This window comes from Eublepharis macularius, chromosome 2, assembly GCF_028583425.1.
Source record: "Eublepharis macularius isolate TG4126 chromosome 2, MPM_Emac_v1.0, whole genome shotgun sequence".
Taxonomy (NCBI): domain Eukaryota; kingdom Metazoa; phylum Chordata; class Lepidosauria; order Squamata; family Eublepharidae; genus Eublepharis; species Eublepharis macularius.
The window spans coordinates 175,496,162-175,517,955 of record NC_072791.1 but is presented as its reverse complement, the minus strand read 5'-3'; the positions used below and the strand labels follow the sequence as shown (position 1 = coordinate 175,517,955).

The 21,794-nt window shown below is 44.0% G+C and overlaps 1 protein-coding gene across 1 annotated transcript in view; it reads right to left on the bottom strand.

Annotated features, from left to right (window-relative positions):
- THSD7B (thrombospondin type 1 domain containing 7B) overlaps positions 1–21,794 on the bottom strand; it is a 578,528-nt gene that overhangs the window by 397,346 nt on the left and 159,388 nt on the right. The window contains exons 3-4 of the mRNA XM_054972840.1: positions 21,220–21,471; positions 13,137–13,303 (exon numbers count right to left, since the gene is read on the bottom strand). Coding sequence (XP_054828815.1) covers positions 13,137–13,303; positions 21,220–21,471 — 419 coding nt within the window. The remainder of the gene's footprint in view (positions 1–13,136; positions 13,304–21,219; positions 21,472–21,794) is intronic.

Sequence of the window (21,794 nt, the reverse complement as noted above, 5' to 3'; positions counted from 1 at the left end):
GACAGGGTGAGCATCCTGAATTTCTGGGTCACAAGGTAGGAGTTGAGACCCCTGAGGTCTAGGATAGGGCGAGAACCACCATCCTTCTTATCCACTAGGAAGTACCTAGAATAGAAACCATAGGGAGAGGTGGAAAGATCAACCACACGCACAGCACCCTTTAGAAGCAACTCCTGAACATTATTATTCAACAGTGAACCAGAAACAGGTGTATAACGAGGGGGCAGAGAGAGTGGGGGGGGTGCAGGTGAACAACAATCTGTAGCCATGCTCTACAATAGACAACACCCAGGAGTCAGTAGTGATAGTCCGCCAAACGGGCAGAAACGGTCGGAGCCTCTTCCCAAACAAGGGGGTCTGGCCAACATCCTGGGAGGCAGGCAGGGCAGCGTCCAGATCTAGTCAGAAGAGCTGCTTCGGACCCGACGCCGGACCTTTCGGGGAGCGTTGAGGTCCCTGCTTCCCTCGGTTCCGAGAAGACCTTTTAGCAGCACCCTTCTGCGAACCGGAGAAGGAACGGTGGCCGTAGTAAGTGGAAGAATAGCGGCCTTGGCGCTGGTGGTAGGGCTGGGAAGACTGGTAGGGCGTTTGGAAGGACTGGAACCGAGGAGCACGATACCTCGAGGCCGACTGGTCAGCAATCACGCCGAGGGACTTAGCCGTTTGGTGATTCTTCTTCATGAGGGACAGGGCTTCATCCGTCTTCTCCGAAAATAAGAGGCTCCCCTCGAAGGGGAAATCTTTAACCTTCGTCCGCTTATCCAGAGGCAGGGCTGTGGAGCGGAGCCAAGCATGCCTTCGGAGGACCACAGAGGAAGCCATGGAGCGAGCCGAACAGTCAGCCACATCTTTCCCGGCTGTCATCTGCTGTTTTGCGAGCTTCACAGCCTCAGCTTGCAGAGCCTTGACCAAGGGGCGACTGGCAGCGGGCAAGTCGGCAATGTAGGTCGACAGTCGGTTCCATAGGAACAGGTTGTATGATCCCATTATCGCTTGAAAGTTGGCGATACGAAAAGCAAGGGACGCGGAGGAGTAGACCTTGCGACCCAGGGCATCCAGTTCCCGACCTTCTCGATCCACTGGAGCGGATTGTGAGTTTCGACGGAACCGAGCGTTGACCTCGTCGGCGACCAGGGAAGAAGGCTTCGGATGGGCAAAGAGAAAAGGACAATCCTCCTGCTTCAGCCGATAACATTTTTCCAGGTTCCGGGCAGTCGCCGGAACCGAGGCCGGTGCTTGCCACAAGTTGTGCGCGGCATCAACGAGATCCTCCACCGGAGGGAAAGCCACAGATGCCGAAGAACCAGAGGACAGCGCCTGGAGGACCTTACTCTTGTGCTTCGTGGCAGAAGAAGTGACATCCAGCTCCAAAGCTTCTGCCATTCGGATCATCTGCTCAGGAAGCATACGATGATCTTCGGTGGGAGAGGACGCTCTGGACTCACCGACGGCGTCGTCAGGGGACGGATCCCACGCCAGGTCGGAGGAAGCTTCAGAGGGGGAAGCCAGACCCTCCTCATCCTCGGAACCGGAGAACTCCGGCACCTGCGCAGAGGCAGATGGCATCGGTTCCGCGCGGGAGACCGGAGGCAGTGTCGGAGGAGCGACCGCATGTCCTGGCTGTCTCACGGACGTCTCTGGCATGGTCGACGAGAAGGCAGGTACCGATGGGACCAGGCCAGCGCGCTGGACAAGCGCCGCCGATGACTGGAGCCAGGACACGAAGGATGACCAGGTCGCCACATCACCTATGCCCGGAAAGTTCTGCACCGGAGGCAGCCACGGGGTCGGAACCGAACGGGCGTCCGGGACCTGCTGTTGGGGCCAGGACGGAACGGATGGATCAGTAGAGGCAGGAGCGGATGGCAAGCCATGTTCGAAGGCCACGATCGGATCCGGGAAGTTCGGAACCGAGATGTAATCATCCTCTATATGCGGTGGAGGCGTGTGCGGCGGCGACGGCGTGTGCAAGGCATCCGGCGGAGGAGCTGAAAGAGAAGCCGGCACAGGCGAAGGGCCGCGAGTGGCGGGAGCGGAGACGTCTCGTTTGTGATGCTTCGAACGAGACTTCGACTTTTTTGCCGGGGGCGCCGAAGCTGCCCGTTCCACAGCGGAGCGCTCCGCCGAGCGCTTCTTCGGGCGGGTAGCACCCTCGGTCACAAGGGGGGTAGCCGGTACCGCAGCCGGTTCCGAGGGGGTCGGATCCGAGGAACCACGAGCCGGGTCAGACGAAGGCCCGGGAGCGGGAGAAGCGGCCGAACGAGGCGCATCCTGCTTACCCGCCTGATCTTGGGGTAGAAGATTAGACCCCCAGAGGAATGCCTTCAGCCGAGCAGAACGGTCGTGGCGGGCCTTGGGTGTAAACGACTGGCAAATAGCACAGCGCTGAACAATGTGCCCTTCCCCGAGACAGAGAAGGCACAAGTCGTGCCCATCGGAGTGGGTCATCTTCGTCGAACATTTCTGACACTTTTCGAAGAGGGCCATAATGAGAGTTGGAAAAAGAACGCTAGCAGAACCAATTCCGACGGCGGCGAAAAAGGAACTGAGGGAATGTGGGGGACGCTCGCCTTAAGTATGCCGGTTTTGGCGGGAACGGAACCGCGCACGCGCGGAACCGGCGGGCGTCCCCCTCTTCACGATTCTATAGCTAGTCAAATCTTTCCGCGGCCGGCCTGCGCATGCGCAGTCCCAATGTGGGGCTGCACAGAAGGACGACGACGAACAGAAAATTAGCATCTGTAGTGCAAGGAAAATCCTATATTCTGATTTAACATGGGGAGGGGGTGTCCATTGTTCCAAATTTGCAAATAAACTAAATTTCAGCACTCTCTGGTTGTAATTTTCCTTTCAAGTTTCTCTCTTGAGAACTGCTACTCTTAGGTCAGTAATGGAATGTCCTAGAAGATTAAAGTATACTCCCACTGCTTTTTGAGTGTTGTGATTTTTTCTATCAGATTTATGTCTATTTATTCTTTTCCAAAACAAACTGACCTCTTTGTCCAATATAGAGAGCTGAAGGGCACTGCTGACACTTGATGGCGTATATAATGTTGGAAGATGAACAAGTGAATGAGCCTGAGATGGCATAGCTGGTGTTGTTAGGTTCAGTGATTGTGTTGTTGGAGTGAATATGGGGACACAAATGGCATTTCAGTTTACTGCGAGTACTGATCCCAGAGTTTGTGTCAATGTTGTGGAGAACGTTGTGAGTGAGGACTTGTTTAAGGTTGTGGGGGGGGGGGCTGTCTGTGGGCAAGTAAGGGTTTGCCTCCCAATGCCTGTGACAGAAATACTGCTCTGGAAAATTTACAGCAAGGAGAGACCTTTCCAAACATCAACACTAATTCTGATCATATGTAACAGAAGAACTTCAAGATATATTGTCCTTCAAGAATACTATTGAACTTGAGATCTCAGAGCAATGCATCTTGATATCCTCCACAAGAGAAGTCAATATATGCCTACTATCTGGCACAATCCTGCAAAATTAATTGTTACCTGAGATTAAGGAATAGAGAGTATCTATTTATAATAATTTCTATTAGTGATGCTCAGAATGGATCATATAGGCTGTGATCCTCCAACCACACAAAAACTAATGAACTTTAATGGCAACTATGCTCATTTAAGCAACCTGTGAACTACATTATTATACTCTCCTTTCAGCACCATTGTAAATTAGTCCAGAAACTCAATGGAATTCAAGTTACAGTATGAAATTCTGGCATAAGTCTAAAATAATAGGAACAAATGAGCAAAGAGCTGGAAAATCATGTTTCTCTTCAGTAGCTTTCAATTTTAATAAGGCATAGGTAAAGATATTTTCAAAAAGATACTAAGAAAAATTAGATCATCTTTGGAATGCTCACCAAGTCCTTTTATAAAGAAAGGTATTATTTCTCAAGATCCAAACCCAATGGAGGCAATAGAACAGTTATATTCAAAGTAATGTTTGGGAATATCACAAAGAGATCCCTGTGCTATGATAAGTAAACATATGATTTGTACAAGAAATATAAGCATGCTCTGGTATGAGTACCAAGTACCCATTTTCCAGCTATTCTTGTACTCCTGGAAGCACTGACTGGAAACACGCATGAACATCAGATGGAGAACAAGACGCTCCTACAGTTACAACCAAGTACTGTGTCCCAGCTGCCATTTGTGGTGAACTGAAGGTTCTCAGAACAGCTGGGTTAAAATGCCAGAGAGAGACTGGCAAAGGAGTAAGAGTGTAGTACCCAAGATGTAGCAGGGCTTGTGCAGGCTGAGCTGCTACACCAACAACAGTATCTTACCTTAGGCTAGAGGATGGTTTCAAAGTATGTTTAGTGGGTGATAAGGCACACGTCATTGTTACTAGCAATGGCATGAATGGCCAGGAACAGGAGCAACTGCATGGCATTTGCTGTTTGGAGAAATGTTTATAGCCTCTTGAGGGCTGGTGCACACATTTACACTTATCACAGGGTGGTAGTCAAGAACATCTTGCTTATGAGGAGCACTTCATGCTGTTGCTATAGCAGCTAGAGTGGTCTGGTCATACAATATGGATTGCCAGTATCATATGAAAACACTACTGACCATTTCTGCTGGTGATAATATGGGAACTCTTATGGTTAGTGAAAATAGCAGTAAAATCTGATATGTGAAGAGGCTGAGCCATAATATTGCACAGCATCTGCTGAATGGAACTTTATTGTCTTAATACTTGTATTAAAAGATGAAATCCAATGCCAGAAAGATAATTTTGTTCATTGTAATATGTTCTCTGTGTTTACCTGAACAAAGTTTCAAACATCAGCCTGAAAAGACCTGCCTTGCAATACAGCAAGGCTGTGTTCAAAGTCTTCCCATTACATTTCAAATATTGTTTATCATCACCCTCCCTATAGCAATCATCCACACTGCAAGCCATTCCAAAGGTTGCAACAACTATAGCATGGATCATTCATCACAGGAAAGCTGGTTTTGGCTCTCTCCCTTGACTAATTTAATGAACTTGCCAGCCCCAAAAGATATACCAGGGCAGGCAGGCAGTACAGGCTCTGCAGAGTATCTTGGAAGCAGAACTTTGTATATGGTGTGGAGAGAGACTGTGAGGTGGCCTGCAATTAACCAAAGAATGTTCTGCAGCTGCAAGTTACATGCACTACTAACAAACAGAACTAAAGACTACAAATCATACCAGGTTATCTGTGGAACACAATTCAAAATATGCTGCAAGAGGAAAATGGCTAGTTACCCTACAAACTGTTAATATTATTTTGTATTGTCTGTACTTCCACATTTATTATGTCCAAGACATTTGAAAATCAAAAATGTATCACTTCTGGGACTAGCAAGAATCCTCTTCCTTTCATGGATTTTAACCCTTACATTTTAGAATTACAAATATAAAGCATGATAGTTTTACACCTCAAAGATTTTAGTACAATCCTTTTATGGCTTGTTTCAAAGAGTCTCCTCTAAAGAAGCCTGCTGTTACATATTTATCATTCCATTATGTGGCTTTAATCTTATCAATTATACTCACAAAAATGTTTGGTGGTGAACCTACAGATCAATAGCCCAACATCCCAACAATGTAAATTTAACACCTCCAGGTTAGAATAGATTTATTTCCTGCTGTGAAGATATGTTCTTTATCAAGTAAATTAGGTCACTTGGAAGAAATATTTATTTTGTACTAACCATTTCCCTTTTGGAAAAAAAATCAATTCACTAGATCAGCAGCTTTGTATTTTATCTTATGACAGTCCTGTTCTCGCTTCTCTCAGCAAACATATAAGGCCAGAATCTTATTAACAGAACAGCCCTCTTTACATATCTTGTAGTTAATTTCCAGTTGTTTATATGGGGCTGCAGCTCAGTGGTTGAGCATCAGTTTCACATACAGACGGTCCCATGTTCAGTCCCCAGCATCTCCAGTTAAAAAATGATCCTGTGGTAGGTGATGTGAAAGACATCTGACACCTTGGAGAGCTGCAGCCAGTCTAAATAGATAATACTGACATTCGTGGACCAAAGGTCTAATTCATTATGAAGCAACTTTATGTATTCAAGCATTCTGCATGACATTCCTATAGGACTGAGACTGCATCTGAATAAGATCTGCACACAGAGATGGCCAACTGCCTGGGGATCTTCTAAAGAATCAGCATTGTGGGATCAGCTCATCTATGTGGTTCTGTCATCCAGATACAGGATTCAGATGCTTGGGATCAACTCACAGCAGAATGACTCTTAAGCGCCTGGATATGTGCCTCAAGGGATGACTTGTATTGATCTTCAACTGACGAGACAAAACTTTGAAATGGGTCAGATTCTAGCAAATTGTAGTTCACGCCACTGAGGTGACTATTTTCTCCACTGAAGAAAAGAAGTCATAAATAAAGTATGAAAAAGAGGGAAATACAGGGAAGAAAATAGGACAAAAACAGAAAAGGAGAACCACATGGAATATATAGTTTAAAATTACAAGTGGGCCCTACATAGGCTTACCAGTTGCCTGCCAGTGGCAGGTCACCTGGCAGGGGTTTGCCTGGTTGTGGCAAACCCCCTAGCAATCGCCCATCACCTGCAGGCAACCTGGCAGGGTGCGACCTCACTTCCTGAAGTAATGTCATCATGCCCGCCATGGATGTGCTCTCACATTTCTCTGGGGCCAATTTTACCCCAGATAGACCAGAATCAGCCCCATGCAAAGTGCCGGAACATGCTCATGGCCAGTGTGACAACATCACTTCCCGTGAGATCATCACACCTCTCCAGGAACGTGTACGTGTGAAGATACTTCCACAGTTACGTCCTGCCCCCCCCTCCTGTCATGAGGGTATAGGGACCTATATACATCAGGACAGTATAGGGACTGGGAACCCTAGCCCTTCATGGTTCTAAAAGTGGGGCCTGGATCTGAAGATGGTCAAGATTTTAGGTTACTTAACACACGTTATATTTCTTGTCAGGAGCTCATCTCTGTTGTCTAGATACAAATAAAAACATAAAGTGTTAGCCACCCAAACGTAAGCACTTTTCAATCCAATTTAATTTGATGAGAAAACAAAGAACATGTTTTAATCTATCCCACTAAATATCAAATTAACTTTGTTTGGATTGTTCTGAGTACAGAGCACACACAACTTGTTTTCTCAGTAAGTATTGCACCCTGAAGCAAAGTCCTAGAAACTTTCTATACATTGTTTATAGGCAACCAGATCACACAAATAATAAAACCATAACAAAGGCATATACTACCCCTGGGGAATGCAATCTATGTAACAGACTCTTGAGAGAGCAACAAGACTACAAGGCAAATAAGAATCAGTGGCAAATATTTAATTTCAGATCACTGCCAACTCCCTTTCAGCATTGTCTTATTTAAGCCAAGTGCTCATGAAACTAATATATGTTAATATAGATTATTGATAAACAAGACTTTATAACCTAGTTTCCTAATCTAATTTCCTAATCTGCATGCTGAACACCTAGTTGGAAATCCCATTGCCAGAATGGGCAAAACTGAGTCAGACTGGATGGAACTTGGGAGCGTAAAGGAAAGAGCGAGGGTATATATAATCCTATCAAGACTAATGATTACATTAAGCAATTTTTTTAGATCCTAACATTAGCTATCTAATAGGTCATCATAGTGGATGAAACAGCACTATACTTGCTAGCAAGGGAGGGAGGGGGAGAGAGGGGGGGGGAGAGAGAGAGAGAGAGAGAGAGAGAGAGAGAGAGAGAGAGAGAGAGAGAGAGAGAGGCTTCTAGTTTGAAGCTTCTCCTTAGCCTCAGAGACTTTTATCCAATGTCATTTTGTTTTCCTTAATCCCAAAACTGTTACTTATCTAATTCAGCTTTTACTACAATCAAAGGCTAAACTACAAGAAAGCTGAATCACAGATAAACTGTCACATGGAAAGTTTCCATGTCACTGTCTGCTGTTCCTGCTTTGTAGATTGGTGCCCAACATGGATACATTGCCTCTGAATGGTCTATGTATTAAGGCTCGACACAGATTAAACATTTTGTTTGTTTTTCTGTTTTGCTTTTCCCCCTGCAAAATGAAAACAATGATCAACAATCTAAAATCATAATACCACAAGAAGACAAGAATAGTAGAGAAGGGTGGGGCTGAGCAGGTGGAAGAACTCAGATCTCCTCAGATCTCAGATTCTCTCCTTGACAGCAGCAACAATGATCAATGCCTCATCTCTTTGTATTTCTTTTAACAATATCCCTGAACAAGAGAGAGCCACAGCAACTAGAGTGGACTAACCCTCTCTCCTTCAGCCAGTTTCTTAATATAAACAAATTAGCAACAAAGCCCATTGTGGGGGAAAATACAATGGGCTCTAGAAAGGGGGGGGCGGGCAGGCATTCCCTCCTCCTCCATCACCGATTACGGTCGGATGAAGGCGGGGGGGGGGGAGCACAGCCACCTCCTCTGTGCCTGATCCCAGCCGAGTGAGGGGGGCTGTGCATTACCACCTGCTCCAATCCTGATCCCAGCTGGGTGAATGCAGGGGGTGGGCATTACCTCCAGTTTGGCTCCTCATCCCATCTGGGTAAAAATGGGGGGGGGCATTGTCACCTGCTCCGCTCTTGATTCCTGCTCTGCACATGATCCTGGCTGGGTAAAGGGTGGGTTGGCATTGCTGCCAGCTTTGCACCTGATCCCATCTGCGTGAAGGGGGGAGCAGGCATTCCCTCCTGCTCCACTCTCAATCCAAGCAGGATGAAGAGGGGTGGACATTTCCACCTGCTCCGCTCCTGATCCCAGTTGGTTGAAGGGAGATGGGCATTGCCACCTGCTCCGTTCCTGATCCTGACCGTGTGAAGGTGGGGGATGGGCATTGCCACCTGCTCCACTCTTGATCCCAGCCGATTGAAGGGGGGTGGGTATTGCCATCTGCTCCACTCCTGATACCAGCTGGGTGAAGGCAAGGAGCGGGCATTGCCACTTCTTCTGTGCCTGATCCCAGTTGGGTGAAGGCGGGGGCAGGCACTGCTACCTGCTCCGCTTCTGATCCCATCTAAGTGAAGGCAGGGTGCGGGCATTGCCACCTCTTCCACTGCTGATGCTGGCCAGGTGAAGGGGGAGAAGGTATTGCCACCTGCTTTGCTCCTGATCTGAGCTGGGTGAAGAGGAAATGGGCATTACCACCTGCTCCACTCCTGATCCTAGCTGGGTGACGGCAGGGGGCAGGCATTGCCATATACGCCACTCCTTATCCCAGCTGGGTGAAGGCGGAGAGTGGGTATTGCCTCATGCCTGATCCCAGCTTTTTAAAGGGTGGGCGGGCATTGCCACCTGTCCCGCGGCTGATCTCTGCAACAACCAAAGTGGAATACCACAACTAAGGGACAAGACAAAAGCCAATGAAAAATTGCAAAAGTATATTAGGTGATTATTGGTATATAAAGTGGCACAGTGAATGACTTACCTAATTCTAAACACTTCCAGGCTATATATATCCAAATCTCATGTACAATATTACAAAATATCCGGCCAACTGTAGTAAATTTGCTTCTTTCAACAAGGTAGAAGCTCAAACAGAGATGACAAAGTCAGTGCATAGAAAAACACAATGTATCTTGCTATAGCTCAGTATCACTTTGCTACCGTCATAACTATTCCTTTCTCAGGCTTTCCCAGGTGTTTATCTGTTGGACTGCAACAGCTTCCAGTGTTTATGACCTTGTACTCATTCCCAGACAGTGCTGTGTCTTGCTTCCTAGTAACTCAATGTGATATCACAAATATGTGAAACGTTCTCACACCAAGAGAGCGCCAAAGCTTTGTTTATGATTGAGGGGGGGGGGGAGCAAACTGTATGTTAGAAGAAAAGTTTCTTTCACATAGTGTCATTCCTGTCAACTTCTGCTCATGCTGCTTAGATGTCTACCTTGCTTCTAAGTAGTCCTATGGACCTGTATATGGAAATGATCTGATTTCTGAATAAAAGCCATTTTGGCTGTTGTGGGTTTTCCGGGCTGTATTGCCGTGGTCTTGGCATTGTAGTTCCTGATGTTTCGCCAGCAGCTGTGGCTAGCATCTTCAGAGGTGTAGCACCAAAAGACAGAGATCTCTCAGTGTCACAGTGTGGAAAAGATGTAGGTCATTTGTATCTACTCAGGAGGGGTGGGGTTGAGCTGAGTCATCCTGTAAGAGTTTCCCAGGGTGTGGAATGCTAATGGCTGGAGGCTTCACTGTATCCTGAGGAGGTTCTTTTGCATATGGATTGGTACTTGATGTGATGTTGTTGACATCAACATCCACCTGAACATACAATTCACAATGGAGAAAGAAATCGAGGGAAAACTTCCATTCCTGGATACCTTGGTCATCTGCAAAGCAAACTTTCAGTTAGGTCACAAGGTCTACAGGAAACCAACTCACACTGATCGGTACTTACACAAAAACTCCAATCACCACCCCCGACAGAAAAGAGGCATAATGAAAACATTAGTGGATCGTGCAAGACGGATATATGAGCCGCACTTTCTCAATGAGGAAATTAATCATCTAAACCACGCACTTCAGGCAAATGGCTACTCCAGAAATGAAATCCGAAGAGCAATCAAACCCAGGATGAATCAAACAACCAAGGAAAAACAGTCTCCTACAGGAAAAGTGTTTTTGCCATATATCAAAGGAATTACTGATCAGATGGGAAAGCTTATGAAAAAGCATAACCTTCAAGCAGTATTCAGACCCACCCGAAAAATACAACAGATGCTACGATCAGCAAAAGACAGTAGAGACCCCCTCACCTCTGCAGGAGTATACCGTATACCCTGCAGCTGTGGACAAGGTTACATCGGGACCACAAAGCGTAGCATCCAGACAAGAATAAAAGAACATGAAAGACACTGCAGACTTGGACAACCTGAAAAATCAGCAGTGGCTGAACATAGCCTAACTCAAACAGGGCACAGTATCTTATTCCAGGACACCAAAATACTGGACAACACTTCCAACTACTTTGTCAGACTGCACAGGGAAGCCATTGAAATTCACAAGCATAAGCAAAACTTCAACAGGAAAGAAGAAACCTTAAGAATGAACAGAGCATGGTTTCCAGTTCTGAAAAACACCAGGCTAACAAAACATTCTATCCCCGACAATAGCCCTGCAGAGAAGATTAGCACATCAAGTACCAATCCATATGCAAAAGAACCTCCTCAGGATACAGTGAAGCCTCCCGCCATTAGCATTCCACACCCTGGGAAACTCTTACAGGATGACTCAGCTCAACCCCACCCCTCCTGAGTAGATACAAATGACCTACATCTTTTCCACACTGTGACACTGAGAGATCTCTGTCTTTTGGTGCTACACCTCTGAAGATGCTAGCCACAGCTGCTGGCGAAACATCAGGAACTACAATGCCAAGACCACGGCAATACAGCCCGGAAAACCCACAACAGCCATCGTTCTCCGGCCGTGAAAGCCTTCGACAAAAGCCATTTTGACCAAGAACGTGTGTCTTGATTCAATGGTCCAGAGATCTATCTTCTGTATCCTGTCATCCATAGCCTGACATTCTGCTCCCCTCCTGACCCCAGCAGGGTAAAGGGCAGGCAGGCACTGTCCCGTTTTTCTCCTCATCCCAGATGGGTGAAAGTGGGGGGCGGGCATTGCCCCCTCTCTGCTCCTAATCTCAGCTGGGTGAAGGAGGGGGGTGGGCATTCTCTCCACAGCAGCACCCTCTGGGGAGGTACACCAGGGTAGGAAGTGAGTTGTCTTGAATACGCTTAGCCTTTTATATAGTAGGATATTCCCCACACCCCTTCCAAAGGTGTCCTTTGATTTAATATGGTTTAATTGCTGTAGCAAACTACAGCTTGGCATGAATGCTTTATTACTAGGAAAATGGCATGGGGGGAAATAAACCCCCCTAAAAGAAACTGAAAGTAATTGAAGATACAATTAGAAATTTCTAAATACCCTTTCTAGTTTGAGTCATGGCAAACCTGTTTTAACATGTTTAGGCCACATTTTTACTTAATGAAGACTTCTCTTGCAAAATTACTTGCCCCATCTGAGTAGGGGCTGCGGGGTGGGGGCAAAGCCAATTTTTTTAAAAAACAGGAGGCAAGAAAATCCGCTACATATTGACTGAATAGATAATCAGCCTTCAGCAGTCTGAGTATTCAGGCAGAATGACAGGACGGACAATCTGCCCAAATATAGACTTGCTTTGCCTTTGCCTTTGTAAACAAGCAAGTATTCAGCTGAGAAGCTGTGCTCTTGCTAGCTTACATCTCTGTACAAAGCCCATATTTTGCAGGAGCAGAGGGTATAGTAAAGAAAATAGACAAAGATAAATTATTCATCAGGCATCTGTCTATCCATTTCTTTTCTTCTGAATCCAGAAAATGTTTCAATTTTTGGACCTACCAAAACAAAATCCGTAGACTAAACACACAAATATTAATTTAAAAATCCTTTTCTCTATTCTAGATTGAGTGGAGACAGTACAATTTCCAACATTCCTGGGCTGGAGAGGGGAGGGGGCGTAGCCAAGGACATCCATGGTATCGTCTTTATACATTAATTAAGCCCTGTGGTACGTACACGGAATGCATTAGTGCACAGTTTCACCACTCATTTCACTATGCAATGCTTTGTCCCTCCGGTAATATGAATGGAAAAGTACATGTAACCCCACAAGCACCCTACCTGGATAGCTAGATCTTGAAAGCTAACCAGGGTTGGCCTCGGTTAGTAATTGGATTGGAGACCACCAAGGAAGACCAGGATTGCTGTACAGAAGCAAGCAGTGGCAAACTACATCTGTTAGTCTCTTGCCGTGAAAACCCCTGCAGGGGGTCGCCATAAATCAACTACAACTTGGCTGCTCTTTCTACCACCAATAACATCTATGGCATGAGAGGATAAAAAAAACTGGTATTCCTGAAGAATTTACAGCATAGCTGATAAAAACAAAAATTCAGGTTAAAATTAACCTGTATATTATAACGGCTGTGGGGCCTAGCCTGGTGGTAACACTTCCAGCATCCTACACCCATTATTTTGCTGATTATTTTACTGTAGTGTAAAAAACTTGCCTTTACATTTCACACGAGTTATGTATTGGCAACCCATAGTACTCCTAACATACCTTCTGTTGATTTGTGCATTTCATCCAATGTGCTTTGGGCACAGTAGACGTCCCGAACTTGTATCCCACCTCCACAAAGGGCTATGTGCTTCTGATGGTGAGAGTCCTGCTGCTCTAGCAGGAGAGAAACATCACATTCTTTCCACTGTGATGTCTTCCATAAATAGCTTGAGAAAAATAAGAAACACAAAGAAATTCTGTCAAAATAGACACTTGCAAGGTCTGTCTTATTTCAAAAACTTGTTATAATTAGTTTGAACTGAATAAACTTTGGTATTGCTTAGATTAAAATTCAAACATCAAAGTGATAACAGGGTAAAATCTACAATATTTACATATTATGGGGGGACAAACTAAACAGATTGTATTCATGTCCAAGTAAATAACCACAACCAACTCTGCCATTGGTTATATACACATTAAATGATATTGTTCCAGTGATCATGCCCACAACATAGTAAGATTCAAGTGAGAGATCATTCTTGGTTGCAACTATACATCTGTGGAAACCTCTAAGGTAGACTCTGGTAGAAGTCCTGTGGTTTCACAGCTCCCCAAGAATGCAGAGGAGACCACCGCACTGTTCACAGCATCGAGAAGGGGATTCCTTGCATTTCAGGAATTTGTGAATTTTATCATCTTCACTTTGTCTCAAAAAAGGATATATCACAAAGATACATCTAACCAACACAGATTCCCTACATCACTCTGAAATTCCAGCTGTGCTATGAATTTCCTCAACTCAGGGAACAGTGTTGCCAGTCCTCCACTGGTGGCGGGGGATCCCCCGCTCCCATCCTCCACCCCCTGCTTACCTTGCTGGAGGAGGGCACGTCTCCTGAGGTGTGTTCATGGACTGCGCTGTGCGCTCCTGGACCTGAATTGGCTCAGATCATCTCATATTGGGCCTGAATTGGCCTTGATTGGGCTGCTGCAGATCGCAGCAGTGCTCCCACACTCCACAGCAGCCCGATCCCGGCCACATCAGACAACATCAGGCTCAGTTCGGCTCTAAACTGGCCTGATTTGGGCCCCTGAAGAGTGCAAGAGCACTCCTAGTGTGGCCCATGTGATGACATCACTTCCTGGAAGTGACATCATCACGCAACCCAGGAGTACACACATGTGAATACTGAACAGAGAGTACTGCCGGGCCTCCTACCTCGCGCCCTGGGGGTAGGAAAACCTGGCAACCCTATCAGGGAAAGATATGAGTATGTACTTTCTACTACTACTACTAGTCTGTGGAACTATGGAGTAGGGTAAAATACAGACACACAGAAAGAGAGAGAAGTCTCTTATCTTCCTTTCATTTAAAAAATGAATTAAAAATACATATAAAGTTTTATTGGAGTTTTCTATATATTGAAATTACATTGGTTATCAGAATAAAGACCCCATTCTATTAGATCCTAACTTGTTAATCAGTTCAGAGCCAGATTGTTATTCTGACAATCTGCCAAGGGCCAAATTATACAATACATTTTTTTGCTGCGTCAAGTTCAGGGCTTGCTTTCCCCACAAGCCCACCACAGCTTCGGGGAATGTCATTTTAAAAACTGGAAGGAGCCCAACTAGGGTAGAAACTGCAGTGTATTGGAGGGGAGGGGCTTCTGTCTCCTCCACATTGTTTTTCCAAGCTAAAATTACCATGGCAGAAACTTAGTTGCATAATTTTGGAGAATACTCCTGAATATTCCATGAATACAGGTGAACAGGACAGGAGTTCACCTTCAGAATACTCCATGTGCAGCTCCAAAGCCAAGCAACTGACTCCCAGCCAGGGCGGTTTCAGCTCCGGTAAATGGTGGGGTGAAGGCAGCAACCGATTTTTAAAGTAACATTACTCACAGATGCTATATGGCTGTGAAGAAAGGAACTCACCAAAAAAACATACTGCGTCAAGTTTGGCCTTAAGGTTCTCAGGTCAAACAGACTTTGCACCACAAGCTTCTAGAAGATTCCAGATATCTGCAGTTTTGGTTTGTTCTCTGTTCTATTTATCCTTGTTCCTGAATTCAGTTTTCCAGTATATATGAAACCTTGCCTGTAAGCCAGAATTAGTGTTCTTCCTATGGCCTCAACATCCAATATACCTGTGAATCAGTTTTTACTTGACTCATCTGATTCATATGAAAACCGGTTGCTGAGGGCCATATTAGCTATTATCTTATAATATTACCTATCACCTTTTTTGCCTACTTGGACATCTCATTAGTAAACAAAATTTTTAGTTATTTTGACCTTTGCTTTGATTCAGTAGGTCTCCTCTTTATTCCTCCTGTTCATCTGACTGGAATTTTATATTGCTAATTTTCCCTGAGCTTTAATCATGACCACACTTAAACTTCTCAAGACTAAAGACTTTGAAGGGTAAACCCACAGGACTAGCCCTGAGGTTTATTTCTACCAGTAGACACCTGATAATGCCATAAGCAATATGTCCTAGCAGTTAAGCAGTAAGAGCACCTGAATATCTTTTGTAAATAAATCTTTTAAGTTTCTAAGTTTATATGCACTATTAAGAATTGTTAAAAAAATACTGGAAGTATTTTCAGTATTTTTTTAAAAAAAATTCAACATTATTTGCCAAAACCAGAGTTTATAATTTTGCTTCCAATTAAATTACCAGCATTAAAATAATGGCTTAAATACTGTTTAATGCACATACAAACTTTAATTTAAAATGATGAGAAAACAAAATAATGCTACAAAAGTCTTAAAAATTGCAATGCATAGGGAATATTGGTAGAAAAACTAATTTGTAGGATTTTAAAATGAACTACCATTTAAATTATACTATGTATATATTTGGAAAGACGTTTTATAATCACCATGGGAGAAAAAACCTGTAAAGAAACAGATTTTCTACACAACATTCTTTTAACATAATAAATATGAAACTGTCCTCCCACAACACATAAATTATAATAGATATATTATCATTTCTTTTGCAGGTATAACTTTTTAAAAAGCCTTCAATAGCATCGCTTATCACTGTCTTCCATAAAGACAATCTTACTTCTGGAGGAGTTAGCTAAACTGCAACAAGGTAAATGTACTGTGTTTTGTTTCCAATCACATTAAACTGTCAAATTTCCTGGAGCTAAATGGAAATCAATTTACAATGCCAAATACTTAAGGACAGGTACCTACTCTTATTTAGTCATTAATGCTTTAAGCAGATGTGTGTTGATTTAAGTCAGTGTTTAGGCGAATAAGCAAAGATCTACTGCAAATTAAAAGTGACTGTAGATGTGAAAACTAGAAGCCCCTTGAAAATATTCAGACTTGCTGAACCACAGTCAGTATGAGTGCAAGATCCAGAACACCTTTCAAACCCAGTTGCAGTTTTAATTAAAAATTACAGAAAAAAGTTAAATCTGTCTGAGTTGAAAGACAGATAAGAAAGCTATGCAGAGGCTTTCCTGTGACTCATCACTCAGAGCTCCTGAGAACGCCCCGTTCCGATTCCAACAGCGCAATCTTTTGCCCATTTATTTAGACACAAACTTCACTGTGTTCAGAGCAGTTCGCTATCAAGTGTGTTGAGAATCATGACCCAAATGAATACGCAAATTGGGAGCAGAGAAACACAAGCATTATCTCACTATTATGGATCCCTCTCGACTATTCTCTACTTGCTTTACTAAAATTAATACCCACTTTACAGTAATAGCCAACTTGGGATACCATTCCCCTAGTAGGGGCAGGGGGTACCTTGCTCCCAGCCTCCACTCCGCCACCATTTACCCGGCAGAAGGGGAGGGACGGTGCGAGGAATGGGCTTGGAAGCTCCGGAGCGCACCCTTGCACATTCCAGAGGACTTCCTTGTCATACCAGGAATGACATCATTCCTAGTGTGACAAGGAAGTGAAGGCCCCCACATAGGTCCAATCTGATAAAAATCACCACCACCTCAACACACTAGTTTGGGTAAGTTCCTCTCATGTGTACCCCCTATGGCACCCCCATCCCCCAGTTTAGGCCTCAGGGGACCTGGAAACGCTATAACCAACTCTGGGGTATTTCATTGAGAAAAGTTCATAACGTTAAATAACTAGTGTACACACCAAGTACTCAGCTTTCCTTTGATCCTAAACAGTTGCTGTAGACCAGAGCTTTAAAGGCAGTCTTCACAGGGGACACCACTGTGCTTGCATAGAAAATTCAGAACTCAAAAACTTCCAGTAGCCCCATTACACTGCTGAAAGTTCCTGAAAATCTGGCCATTGCCAATGGGATATAGCTTCACTTACGAAACTTTAAGGAAAGCACTCATCTCTAAAAGGCTGGAATAAGAAGACTTATTTAATATGAGTACAATATGAGAGGAAACAAAGCACATATGCGTACAGAGTTACTCAGTGACTTGGGGATTAATGGTACAGTATGTGAGCAAAGAAGGTATAGAGGTGTGGGGGTGGGGGGGGATTTTCAGAAAGATTTTCAATAGTTCCTTATTATGAAAAATCCCACTCTTCACTTTATGCAAAGAACCATTCCTGAATGCTGCTTAGCTGCTGGAGTTGGCTGACACAGGCTGCTTCCACACACATTGGATAATCCACTTTCAATACGCTTTAGTGAACATTTATAACTGATTTTCCATGTGTGGAACAAAAAATCCACTTCTAAAGGATAACTAAAGTGCACTGAAAGTGCATTATTCAACGTGTGTGGAAACGGCCACATTCTAGTCCTTGTGGGCCTCCTTTGCCTTGGATTTGGGGTTGGGTTGCCAATTCTAAGTTAGGAAATTTCTGGAGATTTGGGGGTGAGGTTTGGGGAGGGCAGGGGTCAGGGAGTGGAGGAAGCTCACTGGAGATGTGACGCCACAGTCTGCCTTCAGACCTGTGATTCCCTCCAAGAGAACTGATCTCTGTGATCAGTGTCCTCAAACTTGCTTGTGTCCTCAAACTTAGTTGGAATGCAGTATATGTCACAATCCTATATTTCAAATCTGTATCAATCTTTTGCATTGAACTGGAAGAAAAATAAATTTTCTAAATGGTTACTAGCTAGGAGAAAACCCCTTTCCCTTGTAAATATTTTGGTGAAGGCATAGTGAACACACCATACATGAAACAAGTAATGTGTGGCTAAAGATAAGAGCACCTCATTAGGCACAGTAAACAAAACTCAGCTATGGAGGACTACTTAGTCCTCACAGATATAGTTCCAATGATTCATAAAAATCGCAGGAAGATGTTATGGATACAGATCTTCCTTCTCTCTCATTAAACAGCAGGCAGTGTATTTTAATCACATGACCATCAACTGAAACACCTCACTGAGCAGAGAATAAAATCAGTCAGACAATCTGATCCTTTTGTCTGACTGATTGACATAAATTGGGATGGAAAACCAAAAAAATCAGCATATATTTTTTGTAAGATCTAATCAAGCAATGCTTTTTAAAAGTGCCCTCTCTCCTACTGATAGCTAGATACACAGAGATGATAGATAGCTTGCTGATTTTGAAGCTACATGATTGGACTATGCGTACCATACTCATGACCTGTGTACCTTTTTCCTCAGAAAGATTATGTAAGTATGACATCCCCTCTTGTGGGACAGCCAGGAGCAGAAAGTAAAATTATACTAACATTTATTAAACGGCACTAGTATGCACAATCATGTCATCATTCCATCTGTGCCACTAAAAAAAAAAAAAAATTCCTGGATACACCAGCCACTGATAAACCACCAGAATATAATGTCATCAACAATGGACTAATCAGTTCTAAGGAGAGAGATAAGAGAAAAGGACATAATTCATTCCCTGACCATCAGTTGCTGAGCTGCTCATTAAGCCTGGTCATGATAAAATTGTAGATTGTTAACTGAGGGTTGATTATAGCTTATTTTGATTAAAGTTGTGACCAGATACAGCAGTACAGGACCTGAGCCAACCTTGCCAGGTTTTGAGATAATAACCCAGTGCCTTCCTCAGGATGTCTTCAAGTAGAGAGGTGTGATGGACCATTTCCTGCCTGCAGAAGCTTCAGCCAATCACTTTCAAATGGTGAACTGGAATGTTGAAAAGGAAAAAAGGGGGGCGTTTGGCAGTTTAACTACTGGCCAACTAACAGAGTTGAGGGTTTTGGATTTTGGTGGGAGAAGAGTTAAAAGGTCTCCTGGTTGGGCAGGGAATTCGTTAGGGACTTTTGGTATTTTCAAGATAGACAATGTTTGGATGCTGCTCCTATCAAGAACAGTTTAATGATAGACACCTTTCTTTTCCATTCTATAGATCTGAATCAGTCAAATAAGAAACGTGTTTTGTAACTGTTATGCTTTCTCAGGACTAAGCTTTCCAGTAAGTTTGTTACTGTAATATTGAGAGGACTGGAGAAACAGAAAACAAAGAAACAACCAAGCCATTCATACCACTGAAATGATTCGAAGTTGTTTTCATCAGGCCTGTGAGTTTCCTTCAAATCTCCAATCTCCTCATAAAAGCTCGGTTTTGTGTACCTTTGTGTACCTGGGTTAAACCCTGAGTCCAAGCATTGCCCTCACTGAGGACTAGATGACTAAGCAGTCTGAAAAGCATAAATTATAAAAATAACAGATTGTGTTATGGGTGGTGGTGGGGAGTTTGTAAGAGCCAGTTTGATGTAGTGGTTAAGAGCACGGGACTAATCTGGAGAGCCGGGTTTGATTCCCCACTCTTCCACTTGAAGCCAGCTGGGTGACCTTGGATTAGTCACAGCTTCTAGGAGCTCTCTCACCCCCACCCACCGGGTGATATTGTTGTGGGGATAATAATGACATACTTTGTAAACTGCTCTGAGTGGGCATTAAGTTGTCCTGAAGGGTGGTATATAAATCGAATGTTGTTGTTGTTGTTATTGTTATTTGTAGGGTATGAAATTTAAGTCCTTAGTTTCTAGGTCTGAAGTCAAGGTGTCATCAAAGCAAGCTATACCAGAGGGCATAGGGAACATGGAATTCTGTGTGGTGATGTTAGTTTATGATGATCTGTACCCCATGCCTCTCATTTCAGGCCATCTAGAACCTGTGCAATCTCCATTGTTCTGGAAGGTTTTTAATGGATTTGCCCTGAAATTTCAGAAAGATTGGACCCAGGAGTCCCAATCTGTGGGCCCTTGAACAAGGTGCCCCAGCTACTCTCCATTGTTTCCTATGGGGAAACCTTCTCTAGGCTTTCCAGGAAAAGAGAAGCCTTAAACAAAGGAAACTTCTTCCAAACAGCCAGTCCCAATGCCAGTCCCACTCCCAATGCAGGGGAAGCCATGAGGGCAATGGGCTGAGGGAGACAGCCTTGCCTTCCGATCCATGCCTTGAAGCCTGCACATGCTTTTTTACTGGATTAAACCAAATAAACACGGTTTAATCCACCCCATCAAATCCAGCTTTCTCAGGTAATTTGATATAGCTGGATTATGCCAGATATAAAAAACCAGACCGCATACCCCCAGCATCAAGAGCTCTCTTTAATACAGTGTTTCCCAACCTGTGGGTTGGGCCCCAAAAGTGGGTTGCAAAACCTCTTTTGCAAGCTAGTAACTTTACAGTAGTAGCTGGAAGAAGCAGAGGAAAGACTGCATAGTTATGTGGGAGCTGTTCAGTACATGGACAAGTGAGAGGAGGAGAGAAAGAGGAGTGTGCGAGTCCAGGTTGTGTCTTGGCACTGCTCCTTCAGCAGCCCAACCAACATCTGTCATCTTCCCGCATCTCCCTAATCCAGTGCCCTCCCTCAGTACCTTCTCAATTTCTTGAACCAATCCTGGATGAGTCACCACTATACAAAGTAAATTTGCACTTATGCGTCACCATATTAAAAAGATGGGGAACAACTGTTTTAACAGAGCTCTCTGGAAATTTCCAGGGTATCCTTATGCAGCCACTTTGGCCACTGAAGTTTTTTTCAAGGTGAGTCTGAATGAATGAGATGAATATTAAATGCGTATATACCTCTCTCTCATATATGTGTAAACACATGCCTTCACTTGGCACTTGTCCACCAGCCAAGTAAGTGAGAACAGAGCAATAATAACCATTTTAGGATCACTCTCTCCCCCACTAAAGGAAACAAGAAGGCGTAAAACATACCTTGGGCACAGATGAAGATGTTGTCCTCCTCCGATGCTGCACACCTCTGTTTCTTCTGTTTCAGGACATGCCTTCCCAGTTCCTATGGCAATATGTTTTATATTCCGAATTCTGCTTCGGAATCCTGGTGAAAGATCCCCTGAGTGACAAGTCTTTGAGCAAGAGCTCCATGAAGACCAATCTGATGTTTCACAGTCTTTAGGCATAACACAGGACTGAAAGGTCAAAGGGATGGTTTCTTGCATACAAAGGCTGTGATAAGAAAGTATTTGGTTAGAACAAAAACCTGAAGACCACAAACATAATATTCTAGCCAAATTGGCAAGTTACATTTCTGGCAGGCCATGATTTGGTCTCTTCTGGCTGACAGAAAGGGGAAAAAGAAGCACAAATTTCAACTTGTTTGCAATGCAATATATGATTGTAATACTGCAAAAGAACAGTGTGGGTACACATAAAGAACCTTGGTAATTCTGCCCTACCATTCCAGGGTTGGTAATATATTTATGATGGAGCCAGTGCTTGGAAATTTTAACACATGTAAGGAAAAGTATGGGAATGCCATTCATTGAATA